The 17,565-nt window shown below is 45.0% G+C and overlaps 1 protein-coding gene across 1 annotated transcript in view; it reads right to left on the reverse strand.

Annotated features, from left to right (window-relative positions):
* CIT (citron rho-interacting serine/threonine kinase) overlaps positions 1-17,565 on the reverse strand; it is a 702,016-nt gene that overhangs the window by 652,463 nt on the left and 31,988 nt on the right. The window contains 1 exon segment of the mRNA XM_033956569.1: positions 7,157-7,262. Within this exon segment, the coding sequence (XP_033812460.1) occupies positions 7,157-7,262 (106 nt within the window).

Raw genomic sequence — 17,565 nt, forward strand, 5'->3', positions numbered from 1 at the left:
CAGATTTTCTGGTTAAGTCTGCTTTCAGGGGGTTGGCTACTCTGCAGTTCACTCTCTGGACAGCCTGCATTCACAGATCAGGGCTCAGGGACTGTTTCATTGAAAGCTTTGCTTGCCCCAGGTTCCTCCTCTAGTGGGCTTGAATGCAGGCTGCGTGGCTCCATGATAACGTACCCGGGATCGGAGCCACCTGAATTCCTCCACCTCTTCGTGTGCACAGCTTTTCCAGGCAAGGTGGTGGCCTCCAGCCGAAAACTGGCAGTCCATTTCCAGGGCTTACTGAGGCAGTGGATCTCCCTGTAAGCTGTTTTCAGGTTCTAGCTTGCAGTTCCCAGCACACAGTATCACACAGCCTGGGAGATTGATTGGGGGGGTCTTAATTTGCACTTTTTGGGTAGTTTGGCACTTAGCCCAAGGTCCCCCATCCCTAAAATCCTCATGTTTTAGGCTTCCTGTGTGGTTCCTGGGCTCATTTTAGCTGAAAATTGCTCCCACGGCAGCCATTTTGGATTTTCCTAATTTTGAATAAAAGCTAATTTCTGCCTCTAAACAGTTTCAGATCTGCAAGAAAACAGGTCAGATGGACTCCTCAGGGCAGGGTACCTCGGATTCATGCCTTCTTTTCTGCAGGTGGCTATCAAGGGAGCATCCATGTTCCGTGTGCCATGCGGTGCGTGGAAAGGGGTGGGGCTTTCGGCTCTGGTCCATCCAGGAACCATCTGAAGAATCCAAAATTGGACCGGAGGTCAGCGTGCGTGTCTTCAGCGAAATGCAGCCATGATTCTACGTCTAAGCCTCGCTAATCCTCCACAGCTCCATGAAGGACTACCAGGAGGCAACTGTCCCTCAGGGTTGTGGGTCTCTCCTCTCCCTCCCCCCAAATTTGTGAATATGAATTGTGTCGGGAGAGGCACTCCTTTCATTGAGCATGAGCAGTTAAGTGGCTTCCTCGATCAATACTGGTAAGCTGGACTTATGGTTCCTTGCTAAGCTTTTCCAGCCCTACTGTGCATGTTGTCCTGGGGATCTCTGACCAGGCGCTACACATTGATAGTGTAGACTGCGTCTCCTTATCGTTGCAGTCCTCCTTATCCTTATACTGTTTGCAACACTGTCGAGATTGTTTCCGATTGTGATACAGTTTTCAAATATGAGCAGATTAATCTTGCTTCTCGAGAAGTATCCCAATATCCCTGCTTTTGTATGAACTGGAAGTCAGAGTGCAGTCCTGAGGTGAGAGGAAGGTCAGAAAAATATGTAAATGAGGCTTCCTACAAGCAGTCCCGCAACAGGAATAGAGTGTGAATTTACAAGAAATAAGATTACCAAAGGTAAGAACCTAATCTTTCGTTAACAGTCTAATATTTCTTAATGGCCAAAAATTACATCAAAATGTTATTGAAAACTACTGAGAAGCAAGTTGTACACAAGCCATCTGTCCACATTCAGCTGCAGATTGCTGTACAGCTACTTTGCTACAGCTGATAAAAATCATAGGGGCTCTAACAAGTTGCTTTGGGTGTCAACATGCACCTAACAGATTAAAATGGCATACTGCAGGACGTGCTCAGGTGTCCTGCATTAAGTGTCATTTTAATGCACACTAATCCACCTGCTAAAATATATTGCAAGTTCTTTTTTTGAGTGGGGTGGGAGAGAAGCGTTCTGCACTAATCAGTTAGCACAGCTATATTACCACAAACTAATTGGTTAGCGCAGGATTACCATGTGAGCCCTCACTCCCTACAAAATGGACTGGTAGTTAAAGATTGTGCAATAATATGTATTAATGGCAACTGGAATGCGTTTTTAAGGAAAACTGGAATGTGTCGCTATCCAGTGGATGTCCCGATCAACCAGAGACCACGAAGGGAACATAAAGGAGCTCGTGAGCTGGCCAGGGATGAACCAAGGTGTCCAGCTCTAAGCTTCCATGCTCTGTTCTTCAACTGAAGAAGCGCTGCCCTTTGAGTTCTCTAATGAAACCATCAAGTCCATCTGAAGCTAACCCTAGCGCTGTATGATTAGACAGAAATGCTTTCTGCAAGAGGGACCATTCTCTCGAGTGCAGAACTTGTTAGGAAGTCTGTCTGTACATTGTCAACTCTGTTCACGTGCACTGCCGAGAGAGACAGAAGATGTAACACATAGAAACAAAGAAATAGACGGCAGATAAGGGCCCACGGCCCATCTAGTCTGCCCACCTTAATGTCCCTCCCCTACCTTTGCCCTGTGAATAGATCCCATGTGCCGATCCCATTTGGCCTTAAAATCAGGCACGCTGCTGGCCTCAATCACCTGTAGTGGAAGACTATTCCAGCGATCAACCACTCTTTCAGTGAAAAAGAATTTCCTGGTGTCACCTCGTAGTTTCCCGCCCCTGATTTTCAACGGATGCCCTCTTGTTGTCGTGGGACCCTTGAAAAAGAAGATATCTTCCTCCGCCTCGATGCAGCCCGTAAGATACTTGAACGTCTCGATCATGTCCCCCCTCTCTCTGCGCTCCTCGAGCCCAGTGAAACACTGCCCAGTGAAACAGCATGTGAGCCTCCTGGCCTAAGGGAGCACTTCTTGTGTCCCCTTGATGAATTATATACATCACCACACCACCATCATGTCGTTGTCTGAGAAAACTCGCATCACTTTTCCTTCCAGAGTGGGCTGGAAGCAAGTAACACAAAGTGAATTGCCTGAAGCTCCAAATGATTGATTGATCAACAACTCTGATGAGGAGTTCACTGCCCTTGAATGAAGCAGTTCCCAAAGTGATCACCCCAACCTGACAGGCTGGCATCCGTCATAAGAGTTAACAACTCTAAGATCCGAAGAAGCTTGCTCTGACAGAGAGCCTCCCCCTGAAACTGCACGCTGGTTCTGTCCAGGCAAGTGGCATCTGAAAGAGATGATGTTATGGAGACCACCAAAAGAAGAGGGACTCCTGTAGAGGGTGCATGTGCACACTGACCCAGAGGACCACCTCCAAGGAGGCTGCCATGGACCACAGCACCAGGGAGTCAGAGCTGGAAGGTTCAGGAGATCTCTGATCTGCTGCTGAAGTTTCAAACTGCATAGCTCAGCAAGAAATGCATGACCCTGCCGGGTGTTGAAGAGAAGGCCTAGATACCGCAAGGTCTGTGATAGCATCAACTGGCTCTTTTTGAAGTTGACAATCCAACCCAAGCTCTGTAGCACAGAGACCAACTCTATTGCATGGGTACACTCGTGCCGAGACAGAGCCCGGATCAGTCAGTCGTCCAAGAAAGGATGGACCTGCACACCTTACCTGCGGGGAAAAGCTGCTACAAGTACCATCACTTTGGTGAAAGTGCGGGGAGCCTAAAGGAAAGAGCTGCAAACCTGAAATATACTGGAATATAGAGGAAAGCCTCCATGAGATCCAAGGACGCTAAAAACTCCCCAGGAGAGACAGTAACAATGGTTGTGTGCATGGTTTTCCATTCAGAAGCGACGAATCCGAAGGAAGCAATTGATCAACTTGAGATTCAGAATGGGTCTCCAATCCTCTGAGCCGTATAAAGAGTATCTGCTGAAGCCAGATTCATGTTCTGGAATGGGTTCTAGTGCTCGGATATCTAATAGATGCTGCAAAGTAGTGTGGACCCTTGACTCCTTTTCTAGCCAACCTGCTGGCAAGTTCAGAAACAATTCTGGAGACATGGAAAAGAAATCTATCGTGTGCCTCTCCCGAATGATGTCTAGCACCCATTTACCCAAGGACATGCGAGTCCACTCCTGATAAAACTGAGAAAGCCGGCCCTCTGGAAGGCTGTTTAGGAGCAGTAGCTGCCCGGGATCCAGATGCCTAAGGACATCTGGAATTGGAAGTATTGTCACAGGGACTGTATCCCTGGAAATATCTCTGGGAGGAAGAGCCCGAGGAACCCTGACAAAATGGTGGGAGGGACAAAAAATTACTACCATCTCCTCCCAAAATCTGGTGAGACTTGTATGCAGGGAGAGAATTAGGGTGGCAATCAGCAACACCAGCCATGAGGTCATCAAGATCTTTCCCAAAAAGAAGCTGACCCTTGAAAGGAAGTCTGCTTAAAGTGGCCTTGAAAGCAGCATCCCCAGCCCAAGAACGGATCCAAAGAGGCCAACACGCTGCCACCGCATAAGCAGTAAGAACTCAAATAAGATCATAAAGAAGGTCTGCCACATAATACACACCGGCCATCAAGAGTCAGGGATAGAAATCCACATCCAATCTTGTGTGACAGGCAAGCACCGCAAAGGAGACTGCCGCTGCCTTGATGCCTGAAGAAGCTACTTCAAAAAGTTGAGGTTTTTTAAAATATAATAATCACTCTGCGATCCAGGGAATCCTTAAACACTACTCTTCCATCACAAGGGAGGTCCGTGCACTGGATATGCTGTGCCATGGTGGAATCCACCTTAGGTTGCTAAAAAACTGCTGAAAATCAGGAGCCAGTGGATAAGCTTAGACATAGCCAGAAAAAGCAGCCTGGGTATCCTATTGTTCTGTAACCAGATCAAGAAGCTGTAGATGGGATGGAAAAAAGAAGACAGCACATTAGAATGGTCCATGACCGAACACTGTGATGTGAAAAGAGGAGATCCCAATTTTTTGCTCTTTTAGAACCTCAGCAATAAAAGGCTATGCTTAAAAGGCCTGCTATCAGAGGGGTCCTCACCCAAATCCAGACTCTCAGGGTGACCGTGTTGACTAGTCCTAGCAAGGGTATCAGTCAGATACAAAATAATACAGTGTCAGGAGACAAAAGCGGCATATCATCTGTATAGCATAATGCAATCGAGCTCTGCCATAGCCAGATGAGAGGGCTCATGAAAAGGGATCTCTGCCCCTGGCTCAACTGGTTTAGAAGAAACCGATGCATCCTCTGGCTGCGTTCAAAGAGCTGATTCCAAATAATACACTTTCCAGAGGAGCCAAAAAGAGGTCTAGTGAAAATTCACACCTTATGCACTGTAGGGCCCTGCTGAGGTGCTCACACCATGCCAAAAGAGTCCCCAGACTCAGAATGCAGGCATTTGGCGCCAAACACTAGAACGGCCTCAGGGTGAGATATTTTTCTGAAATCATGAACCCAGGCTGGCTCCCCAGCCCTGGAGGACCAGAAGGAGGCGTAGCCTGAAGATCCTGCTCCCCTGATCCGGTGGCAGGCGGTATATGATTGCTGATCCAGCACCAATCTGGTGCAAATCAATGCACACATTCGACAGATTAGGGGCTGGGGAGTCCATCCTAAATGATTTTTAATCAAATCAAAAGATTTTGAGGCAGAAATAAAACTTTTAAAGATCGATTAAAAATCCAAGATGGCCACTAACAGCGAATTCACATCAAAAATGGCAAAAATAAAGACAATCTGAAAATAAAAAATAGCTATTTGGGAAGTTGGGAGACCTGAACCCTACCCTCAGAAAGTCCAAAAAATGCATTTTACAGAGTCCCACAGACCACCCCCAAATCTCCCATAGGAAATAATGGAGGTGTACTTAGTCTTTGAAGTGCCTGGCAGCAATGTTACACTGCAGCTGAATGGAGGAAAAAGATTTTCTGCCTCAGAAACTGCTCCAAATTACCAAACTTGAAGATCTTCAGAATGCCAGTGAGAAATGCAGCCTGGGAAATGCAGCCTGCGCAATGCAGCCTGCGCCCTGAAACCCGAAGGGAATTTTACTCAGGATTCATTCAGCCTGCACTTAAACCCCTGACAGGGTCAGAGGGCAAGTGAACTCCTGGGGAACCCCGAGTCTGAGAAGGGTGGCACAAGCAGGCTCACTCCACAAATTCACCAAAGCTTCTCTGTGAAGTAGCAGTATGGCTCCACAGGACTGCATCTTTTCTTCCAGCAGAGGACACCATACGGGGTCTCAAGGCACTTAAGCCTCTGAAAAAAAAAGAACTTCAAGTGAAAAAAGAAAAAGATGCAGAACATATCCAAAACACTTCTGCATGGATTGCTTGCAAAAATTGAAACTTCAGGTATCAGTAGCTACTCTCTCTAAGATAGGAGAAAAGTGTTTAGATTTCTGCAACTCCCAGATTGCGAAAAGGGACTGAACATCTAGTATACTGAATCCAGAAGGGACGTAACAGAATGGTATCTAATTTTATCACAGACTACTTCCTCCATTTTTTTTGGGGGGGGAGAGGAGGGAACTTGCCACTGAATATCTACAGAGCTAAGCCATTTAACCAGGTAAGAGCAGCAGTTAAGCTGTTATCTGGATAAATAGCTTTGAATATTGACCTGTACATGTCTTCATCTTCATCAACTAATCTTACATCATTATAAAAAAAATCCCTCACTGGAAGAGTCAACCCTCTCAGTTGTGGACATTTCAAAAATTCCATAGCCACCACTTGTTCTTATACTGAAATATTTAAGACAGAGTATAATAATAATAAACTTTATTTTTATATACCGCCCTACCATAAGTTCTGAGCGGTTAACATAAAAGAACACTGGACATTCAGTGATACATACAAATAATTTTTTAAAAACCATCAATTTACATGAGAATTAACGCTATACATTTAACAAAGCATGCAAATAATTAAAGAGTTCAAGTTTCACTTTTTTCAATTTAGTATTGCAAACTGTGTGCCATGGCACACTAGCATGCTGCGTCAGATTCCAGGTGTGTCGCAAGACGCCGGTAAGGAGGAGAGGCGCTGACTGACTGCTTACAGGATGTGCCTCTCGCGGCAAGAGGCACGTCCTGTAGGCAGTCAGCCAACGTCGATGGCTCTCCTCCTTGCTGGCATCTCTCCTCATCTCCCCGCACCTCCCTTCCTCCATGACCCCCCCCCCCACCAACGAAGTGACAGGTTCAGGGTTGCGGCCAGAGGACCTCCACACATGTGTAGACGTCGACATGACGTCATTGCACTGACATCTGCGCACTTCCAGGTGCCTTCCAGGCGTGGCACTGAGTTTAGTGTGACGTGGTGCTGAAAAGTTTGCGGGACACTGATTTAAGAACTAGAATTAACTGATTCTTATGAGCAGGAAGGCCCCTCACTGATGGCAAATGCTTCTGCCTACCACAAAGCAGGATTTTGATGGCAATAGTAGAAATACCTATATAAACCCCCTGTAAATTCCCACAGTACCGAGGGAGACCAGTTGCAGAAATAAATTACCTTATGACACTTGTCCTGGGCGTCTTTCAGCTCTTTGTTCTTGAAGATGAGTTTCTTTTCCATTGAGCTGATCTTAGCTGGTGAATCCAAACCTGTCACAATAGACCTAAGAGCAAAGTCAAAACTTACATACCATAAACTAGCACAATTCATTATAACCCAACTACCCCCTCCACAAGGCAAATCTTCAAAGTTATATACAAGCACATACCAGTAATCCCTCCCAAATCTCTAAAATCTTATTTGAAAAATTAGTATAGTCACAGATAAGCATTGCCTTCCATGGAAAAATCAGGATTTAAATACACTTCTCCCTCCGAATCCGCGGTTTCAGCATCAGCAGATTTGGTTATTCGCAATTTTTTTTTAGCTCCGTTTTCATTTTTCGGGCTATTTTTAAGCCCTCTTAGATCCCCCTTAAGTCTTACCTGGTGGTCTAGCGTGTTTTCGGGGCAGGAGCGATCTTCCTAGGCTCCTGCCCTGTGCAGATCACTCATAGGAAATGGCTGCCGTGAGCTCCCATAGTCTCTCGAGACTACAATGGGAGCTCACGGCAGCCATTTCCTATGAATGATCTGCAAGGGGCAGGAGCATAGGAAGATCGCTCCTGTCTCGAAAACCCGCTAGACCACCAGGTAAGGCTTAAGGGATGCCGGGAGGAAGCAGAGGGTGGGTCAGAGCCAGCCTGAATTTTATTCACGGTTTTTTAATATTCGCGGGCCAGCTCTGCCCCGCTCAGCTTAGAGGGAACACTGCGCCTAACCCCCATGAATACGGAGGGAGAAGTGTAAACTCAAAATTATCCTCCATACAGATCCACTATTTTGACTCAGGCACACCTATTTTCTCCAAATTAACCATACAATGACTGCCATAAAATCTTCTCCTTTTGTTCAAACAGAAATCTGCATTACACAAACAAGTGTATCATCATTTCCGACCAACATTAGCAGAATGGAAGCAGTATTGCATCTCTTGCTTAAAATAAAAAAAACAAAAAAAAAACCTGCAAGATCTGTACTAGATGATCTGCTCCTTAGCTTGTTTTTTATACTTGGGCCTGGTTCACATTTCTCCTTCCAGTACTAACTGCTGGCCAGGAACAGTAAATTCTATAGAAAGTGCATCAATAAAAAATATTAAACTGATGATGAAAGTTGTGATGTCCCACATCTTTTTCCAACTTCAGGGGGGGAGGGGTCAAAGGATTCAGGCACTGCACAACATAAAATGAAAATAATATAAAACAACCTCATTTTCTGACTTCCTGATGTAGCCATAGCGAAACACAGACTGTGTTGGAACAGTGAATCAATCTCTCAGATAAGTGGTCTACTTTAAAATCTGTGTAGAGCCATATGATTGCCATAACAGTGGAAGAAAATTTTCTGCTTTACCTAAATGTGATATGATTAAAATCTAAAGCATTGTTTCAGTGATATCGTATCAATGTTGTGGCGCCTTGCTGAAGAGTTTATAAGCATATTTAAAATGTGAATCTAGCAGGCTGCCATTGGCCTCCAAATCACATTCCCTCTGCCATGGTCCCGCCCGTTATGTCAGAGGAGGGGCAGGACCGCAGCAGAGGGAACGTACTGCGGAGGCCGATGGCAGCCTGCTAAGATTGCTACAGCACCGGCAATCATCTGCAGGCTGCCGTAATTAGCTTTGAAGGTGAGACCGGGAGGCCAGGAGGGAAACCAGAGGACACTAGAGATAAGGGGGAAACATGCCAGCCTTTGGGGGGCCCCCTAAATCCGTGGAGCCGAGGGTACCCAATACTGGCCCCTATGCAGCACTACCCAATTTACCCTCCCCCCCCCTTAAAGCAGGAGTAGCAGCGGCAGTGGACGGCCAGCAAGTGGCAGCGCTTAGGACAAGCTATTCACTGCCAGAGCACTGCTGCTCCTGCTTTAGGAGGCCCGAAGGTATGGCGAGAAGGGTTGGTCACCGAATCAAGCCTGATTTTTTTAGAAAATGAATCGGTTCGAATCGGTGAATCAGGCAGCACTATGTAGCACTGGCGCTGTACCGGATAGGCAAGTCAGTTGGTAGGCGCCTCTCTTCCTCATCAGTGTGCCACAGCACACTTGGAATCTCAGGAGGCACACTAGTGTGCCGCGGCACACAGTTTACAATACACTGCTATAGGGCATGGATGGAGGTCAAAAGGCTGCATGAACTCACCTCTCTCCTGCTTCTTCCTTGATTAACTATTTCCTGCAATCTAAAAAAAAAAACCATGGATCTTGACTTTGTCTGTGCTTTCCTGTCATAAACTGCAGTTCCTTTTCTTTCACATCAATTTATTTTTGTAAACTGTATTATCATTTCATACTGAACGGCAGTATAACAATTCCAACAAACAGTCCACTTAATCCAGTATCTTGTTTCCTACAGTAGCCATCCAATTACAAGTACCTGGTAGAGTCTCAAATAATAGAAAGATTCCATGCAACTTAACTCCAAGGATAAAGCAGTGGATTTCTCCAGATCTTATTAATGGTTTATGAACTTTTCCTCCAGGAATTTATCAAAATCCTTTTTAAACCTTGCTACATTAACTGCTTTTACCACTTGCTCCAGCAAAGAATTCCACATCTTAACTATAAGATGAGTAGAAAAAAAAATTTCTCCTATTTCTTTTAAATGTGCTACTATGGTGTCAATAGTCAAATCAATGTATCCAGCCAGAAACAGCTCCTGGCTAGTTAAATTGTTTCTGCAGGGATAAGTGCTGATATTCAGTGGCAATTAACTAGTTAGTGTCACTGAATATCACCAGACTGCTAAACTGAAAACCATCTATGACAATATTCAGCACTTAACTACTACTGTGTCTCAAGTAGTTGGGGTTAAACGAGGGGTCCCTCGGGGATCAGCCCTTTCTGCATTTTTGTTTAATATATATATGGCGGACCATTTGTGTCTTTATCTGCCATCATCTACTATGTTACTATCCCTGGGGAGAAAGTTTCAGGAGATGGGAGTACAGTACAGAATCTACACCAATGATATTCTGTTCTTTTTCCCAATTAATGATGTTTCCAATATACAATCGTGCCTGCAAAGATATATGGAAAAAGCTGTGGGATGGATGGATGGATGAACAAAACAGAGATAATGGTGGTAAAAGGTCAAAGAGACAACTTTAAAATAGATAATGTGGTTGTGATGGGGAGAAATTGCCAGTGAAAAAGGAGATGACTATTTTGGGAGTGTACTTGGATAGCTGCCTGACAATGGGAAAGCAAATTTTGAAAACGATCAGGGTAGGTTATATGCAAATGCAACTGCTTTATAGAGAAACCATTATTACCAGCATCTGATTTTCATAGTGTGGTTCAAGCTTTAATACTGAGTAGAGTAGATTATTGTAACTCACTGAATCTAGGAGTTGCTAAAGGGAAATTGAAGGCACTGCAGATGCTGATCAATTCGGCTGCTACAGGGGTTCCCAGGAGCTCACATCTCCTATACTGAAACAGTTACACTGGCTGCCTATTCAGCAAAGAGTACATTTTAAGATCATTGCAATCATCCATCAGATACTGTACCATATTGCTCCAAGGGTACTACAAAAATTGTTTGAAATTTACCAACCTAGAAGAAATCAAAGGTCTGAAAACACTATGAAATTGAGTTTAGAAGGGAGGATGCCTATTATTCATGTTAGAATTGGAGCATCAATGATGTCAGTTGTGGGTGTCAAATTTTGGAATGCTCTGCCAGGCATATTGTGATTTTGTGTTGCAATGGGAGGTAGATTTAGAGCAGTGGTCTCAAACTTGCGGCCCGGGGGCCACATGCGGCCCGACAGGTACTATTTTGAGGCCCTCGGTATGTTTATCATAATCACAAAAGCTTTTGCTGCACAGATATCAGGAACCTGAAAAGTTTCAGGTAATTTAAAATATTTAGTCATATGTTAGTTGTATTATTATAACAGTCTTTAGTAGGGTCTCCTTCAATATGTTCTTCACTCCCTCCAACTGACTCAAAAGGCAACTACTAGAGTTGTAACTAAAGGCCCTTTGAAGGAGAATGTCAGATCATATTTAAAACAATTACATTAATTACCAGCAATGCAGCATGTTGAGTTTAAGGTTGGTGTCCCGATCTTTAGATTGTTAAGCAAGAAACTGGTCTATTTGAAAAAAGTCATGTATCTGCATGCACCCCCAGTCATCCTGTGTTCAGTTGGTTCTAAGCAATTAGATTTTCCCTCAGTATCCAAGTTGCAATTGAGCAAAGTCAGGTCAGTACCTTTGGCAGTACCAAGTCTGTTGCTTTGGAACAGATCAATTATTCTTTGAATGTGAATCTGACTACATTAGGTTCTGAAAACACAAATTGAAACGAGACAGATCAGGGGAAATACAATAGAGGTCTATAAAATACTGAATGGAGTGGAATGGGCAGATGTGAATCGCTTGTTTAATCTTTCCAAAAATACTAGGACTAGGGGGCATGCAATGAAACTTACCAAGTGGTAGGTTTAAAACAAAAAGGAGAAAATATTTCTTTATTTAATGTGTAATTAAACTCTGGAATTTGTTGCCAGAGAATGTGATAAAAGCAATTGGCTTAGCAGGGTTTAAAAAAGGTTTGACCATTATTTTTTTTTGAGCCCTCACAGTTGTCCAAATTTATTTCTGGGAAAGCAGTGATTTCTTCAAGTACTCCCTCTACTTAGCAACCATGGTTTTTGATTTAATTTTGTTTGGGTCCATTCACCGGCACTCATTTTCCTATACAGTGGTGCCTCACACAACGAACTTAATTCGTTCCAGGAGCAAGTTTGTTATGCGAAAAGTTCGCTATGTGAAACGCATTTTCCCATAACAATACATGTAAAAAAAAATAATTCGTTCTGTAGCATAAAATATGCTAAGATGACATAAAAAAAGATAAATTTACCTTGTTAGAGCTGTTAGCATGACATAGAGGGGATATATGTGAAGGGGAGGGGAGACAGGGGTTTTGTTGATCCTTGCTGTGTATTATAATCACCCCAAACATACTCCCCAGTACCTTTTTTAATTCCTCCCACCTTTCCCAGCCAGTGGCGTACAGGCCAGAAGCGCAGAGATCAGGAGCAATTCCTCTGCACGCCTGTGTGGGCCCATGCCGATCTCCGAATGGCTGCAGTTAGTTCTTGTGAGTCCCGCGAGAGCTGACTGCAGCCATTCAGAGATCAGCGCAGGCCCAGGCGGCGGGGGGGAGGTTTAAAAATATGCGGTGGCGGCGGGGGGAGGTTTAAACATATGCGGTGGCGGCGGGGGGAGGTTTAAACATATGCGGTGGCGGCGGGGGGAGGTTTAAACATATGCGGTGGCGGCGGGGGTAGGTTTAAAAATATGCGGTGGCGGCGGGGGGAGGTTTAAAATATGTAGCGCCAGTTAAGCGATGCAGCTCGGGCGACTTCGTTGTGTGAAACGAAGTCCGTTGTACGGATCAAGACAAGAAGTTCGTTGTGCGCAGCGTTCGCTGTGCGAGGCGGCCGTTATGCGAGGCACCACTGTATTGATATATTATGTAGAAATTATTCCACCTTTTTCTTATAATCCCTCCTCCACGATTCTGGACTAACTAGCAATGTAGAATGCATTTTGTGTTTTGGACTAACCCTCTCTTTTACAAAGGTGCTCTAAGCTTTTTAGCACATGCTAAACACGTGCTAAATGCTAACGCATGCATGTTATCCTATGGATGCGTTAGCGGTTAGCGCACATGTTGATTTAGCGCATGCTAAATCCGTGCTAAAACGCTTAGCGCGCCTTTGTAAAAGAGGGTCTAAATTTTTCTATGATTTATTTCTGTTACCTTGCTTATTTCTAAATGATTGTTAATTTAATCATGTATAATATAAATTACAATTAATTAATTAAAAAAGGCTTGGATAATTTCCTAAAACAAAAATCCATAAGCCATTATTAAGATGGACTTGGGAAAATCTACTACTTATTCTTAGGATAAGCAGCAGAAAATCTGTTTTACTCCTTGGAATCTTGCCAGGTACTTGTGTTATAGTAATGTGAACATCTGGATAAAGCAGACTATCTTCTACAGTAGAAGATTGAGAGGTTTGTGGTTTAGATAAAGTATATGTGTTTTGGGGGAGTTTTTAATCTCATCTGCCACCTCTTCAATTTTATCACCAAACAGGTCATCTCCCTTACAAGGAACATTTAAAAGGCGTTCTTGAATCAAAGTTTCCAGAGCAGAAACTCAAAGCAGAATCAAACAGCGCACTGCAGTTGCCACTGCAGTTGTTCGGGAAGAAATCAACCAATGCATTGAAAGTTCCTTTGGCTATTGTGACAGGGCGTGGCCACACTGGCCGCAGCAAGAAACCTTACCCAGGTCACATAGACCACGGACGAGCGGTTTGTCGCGGCTTGGTGGGTAAAGCAAGGAATGCAGTGGGGAAAAAAAAAAACCCAGTCAAGTTTCAAGTTGCCACTAGATATTTTATTGCATAAATTTAGCTCAATAAACTAGATAAGTTTCTCAGTGTCTCAAACAATGGTGCCAAACAAAAACATCATTTCCAGTTCAAACTTCATTTTCATTCTACTACTTCCAGTCTTGCCAAACAATGCAAAAACCAGGTAAGTCACCAAAGAAGAACAAAAAAAACAACACAGGTTGCTTTTAGCATAAGTTCATCCTACAGTACTCTATGGCAAGTGCTTGGGGAATACAGGGATATAACTTCCCCAAGCCATGGGATTTCTCACCAGCCTACAAAATGAAACCGTTGTTCAGGTTCCCCACCCAAAAAAATCCTCAAAACAAGCTGTCAAGAGGTACTTGGACAAGAACAAAAGAAAAAAATGCAAAATAACTTTGCCTTGTCTTACTTCTATACAGCAGAAGAAGAAACCATCAATAAGGTGCCAAAGGCCTCAAAGTCCTGACAAAGTCCTGACAAAGCCCTTAACAGTTCTGCTGCCTTGTTCAAGGAGAGAAAAAATAACCTTCTTCCTGCAAATTAAACACTGGAATCTTAGTTGTAAGGAACAATAGTTTTAAATTCAAATCTTCCCTTCTTATTTTTAGCACTCTTTCTACATGAGGCTGAGCTCCATGCTTTCTTCATTGGCAAATTCAACACCCTCTTTTGACTCCATCTCACAGGTACTTACCGTATTTCTTGCTTCATAAGACGCACCCTACCATAAGACGCACCCTACCATAAGACGCACCCTAAATTTAGAGGAGGAAAACAAGAAAAAAAACCCATTCTGAACCAAATTCTCCCTGCCAGGCTCTGTACCCTGTCCCCCTTCTGGTGGTCTAGTGGTAGGCAGGGACAGGGCACAGGGCAGGCAGGCCTAGTGGTCTAGTGTCAGGCAGGGCCCCCCACCCCAAAGCATGCAAGCAGGCAGGCAGGGCCCCCCACAAAGTGCATAATCTTTCTTCTCTTCTTCATTATCCATTTCCTCCCCTTCCATTAAGTATCACATCTCTATATCTTTATTCCTCCCCTTTCCAGCATTATTCCTTGTCCCTGTCCCTATGCTCCCTCCTCCTTCAGCATTTCTTTGCTTTGTCTCTTTCCCTCCCCTCATTGCCCTGGTTCTTATGCTGGATTGTCATTTCCTTCCTCCTGTACTCCTCATCCCCACCCCAAGACAGACAGGCAGGTAAGGCAAGGCAAGAAACCCCCTCTGAGGCAAGCGGTCAGGAAAGCAGGCACCCCCCGTACCCCCTCTGACCTCTCCCCGTACCTTTAGTTTCTCCGGCGCAGCTTGACAGGCCTGTTCCTCCATGTCCCGCCCAAACGCGAAGGAAGTCGGAGGAGCGGTGATGGAGGCAGCTGAGGCCAGGATGTGTTGCCCAGCACTGCCATGAGGGATAGGAGAAAGGAAAATTAGTGGGTGGAACCAGCCACCGCCACTGCTATTTCTATAGCTGCTCGCTCTCTTCAGGGCTGTGCCACCATGCTGGGACTCCCAGCGGCTTCCAGATCCGATGTCTGCTGCTCACGCCCGGCCCGCGGAGAGTGTGTGGGAAGTAGGACTTGCTGTCTCCAGCTGCCTCTTCAGCAGCAGAGCGGCGCACAAGGCTGCCTGTCTGGTCCCGCACCACTTCCTGCAAGAACGGAAGCGGCACGGGACTAGGCAGGCAGCCTTGTGCAACACTCTGCCACTACAGAAGGGAAGATGTGGCAGCTGCGGCAGCCGACCAGACAGGCATCCTTGTGCACTGCTCTGCTGCTAGAAAGACAGCCACGTCCAGCGAGGGAGGGCACCATTAAAAAAAGTAACCGGGGGGGTTTGGGTATTCGCTCCATAGAATGCACCCTTTTTTCCACCCACTTTTTTGGATGGAAAAAGTGCATCTTATGGGGCAAAAAATACGGTAATTCTTCCTCTATATTATCTTGCTCCATATCAAAGTCCACAACATCCTCAATAAATTCAGTCTTAGAAGGTTTTACCCGGGAGTTCTGAGAGTTGTCTGTGTGTTGCTTTCCAGCCCTGAGCTGGAGAAAACTCTTTTCCATACCAGTCAGCTTTGCCTTGGGAGATGGTGTATGCCCTAGCTGCTTAGAAGCCACTCCTTTTTTCTCCCACTCTGCTCTGATTATGCTTCCTCACAGCTGGGTTACCCTGCTTCCTGTCAGTAGCATTCTGGTTTTTCCTCAGCTGAATACTATCTCTCTCACCTAGGTTGGTAGTATCAGCTATTCCAGCCCTAATCGTCACTCTTCCCCCACTGGGGCATGCTGGAACTTGTAATTCCCTGCCTTTCCCTACTGTCTATTGATTTTGAAATCTGAACAGGCAGGACCTAGGTGTTTTAATATCCTTAGAGCCAACGTTTAAAGGAAACTTTTGGTTCTGCAGGGCTCTAGGTATACTTTTAGGGGCAGATGTTTCAGCCCTTAGTGTCTTGCTTTTATCTTTACATTCCTTTTCTGAGGACTGCTGTGTTTCCTTTAACGTCACCCTGTTCAATTTTATTCAAGGAGCAGCCACTGGTCTATCTTCTTCCCTCACCCGGGAGAACGCATCACTGTCCATGGGCAAACCTTCTACCTTGTCACCCGTAACCGTGGAACCCGATCCATGGAGTCCCCTCTCCATGGTTGCTAACAACTCTTGTTCCTGAATCTCGGGGAAAAATATCTTCTCACATATTAATTGGGCCATGCAATCTCCTACTTTGACCTTATAATCTTCAGACCCTAAATTGAATAATATGATTTTCTGGGCCCCTAACTCAATGACTTCTGCACCCCCCCCCCCCCAACACACACATACACACACATACACACATGCAAACCATATTTCATAGCTAGCCCTGACCATGAAGCAATAAGACCATAGTACCCCGCTGGGATGGCAATCTGAAAATCATTAGGGATCACATTATGTCCTCCTGCAGGAACTATCACCTCTGACACTAAATAGGATATTTCCTGCCGCTGATGCTGTTGCTCTGTATGACAACCTAGCCTTCTCACAAAGCCGCCAGAATTTTAAAACTGGCTCTTTCTCTGCCCTTATTTGCTGGACTCCAACTCCCACCGTTTTAAGAGCTATTCTAGACTGTCCCCTCTGATGACAATACTCACTTTTAGGGGATACTCTCTCCACCCCCTTTCCTACAATGCAACAGGGCTCACATTTCTCTACCCACTGTCGTACCTCCTGTGCCATGGTGGGCCAATATGCCCACCCCCAAGCTCACTGCACTGTTTCACTCAATATATGATACCCCCGATAAGGATCAATATCTGCCCTTTTAAGCAACTCCTCCCTAGTATACTGGGTTTCTCCCCTTACTTTTCTCCCAACTCGTCCATACATCATTCAGTGTGGGGTCCTGGCCTTGCTCTTGAGCCCACTCAGGAAATATCTGAGTAACTTCCTCTGGTACCCAAGGTGTCCATGTTTCTTGTAAACCTGCCTTCAAATTCTGGGTATATGCCCCCTTAGCAGCCTGTCCCTCCAGCTCCTTAAGGAATGGTAGTTCAAAAACCCCTTCTAAAGGAACAAAGCTTCCAAGACTTCTCCCTCAGGTGTTCCTTCACTCTTCTCCTGTCCCTCTTCTTGAATTCTCAGATTTTGGGCTACCCCTAGCTTTTCAAAATACTGCTGGAAATAAGTCCACTCCCTTCCTAAGATAAGATGGTAAGGGGGATTAGGCATGATGGCGATCTCTACTCCCTCCTCCTTAACCTGTTGCACCACCAAGATCTCCTTAATATAGGAAAGGGCAGCCCCATGCAAGCACTGTATCCTAGCAGTACCTTTGGGACAGTCGATCCTTGCCCCTTTCTTTGCTAGGAGGTAGGACCATAACTATTGGGACATTATGGAATGATTGGCACCCGAGTCTAAGACTACCATAATTGGGATACCTTCTACCAGAACTGACATCGTATACACCTC

The sequence above is a fragment of the Geotrypetes seraphini genome, chromosome 8 (assembly GCF_902459505.1).
Source record: "Geotrypetes seraphini chromosome 8, aGeoSer1.1, whole genome shotgun sequence".
Lineage (NCBI taxonomy): Eukaryota > Metazoa > Chordata > Amphibia > Gymnophiona > Dermophiidae > Geotrypetes > Geotrypetes seraphini.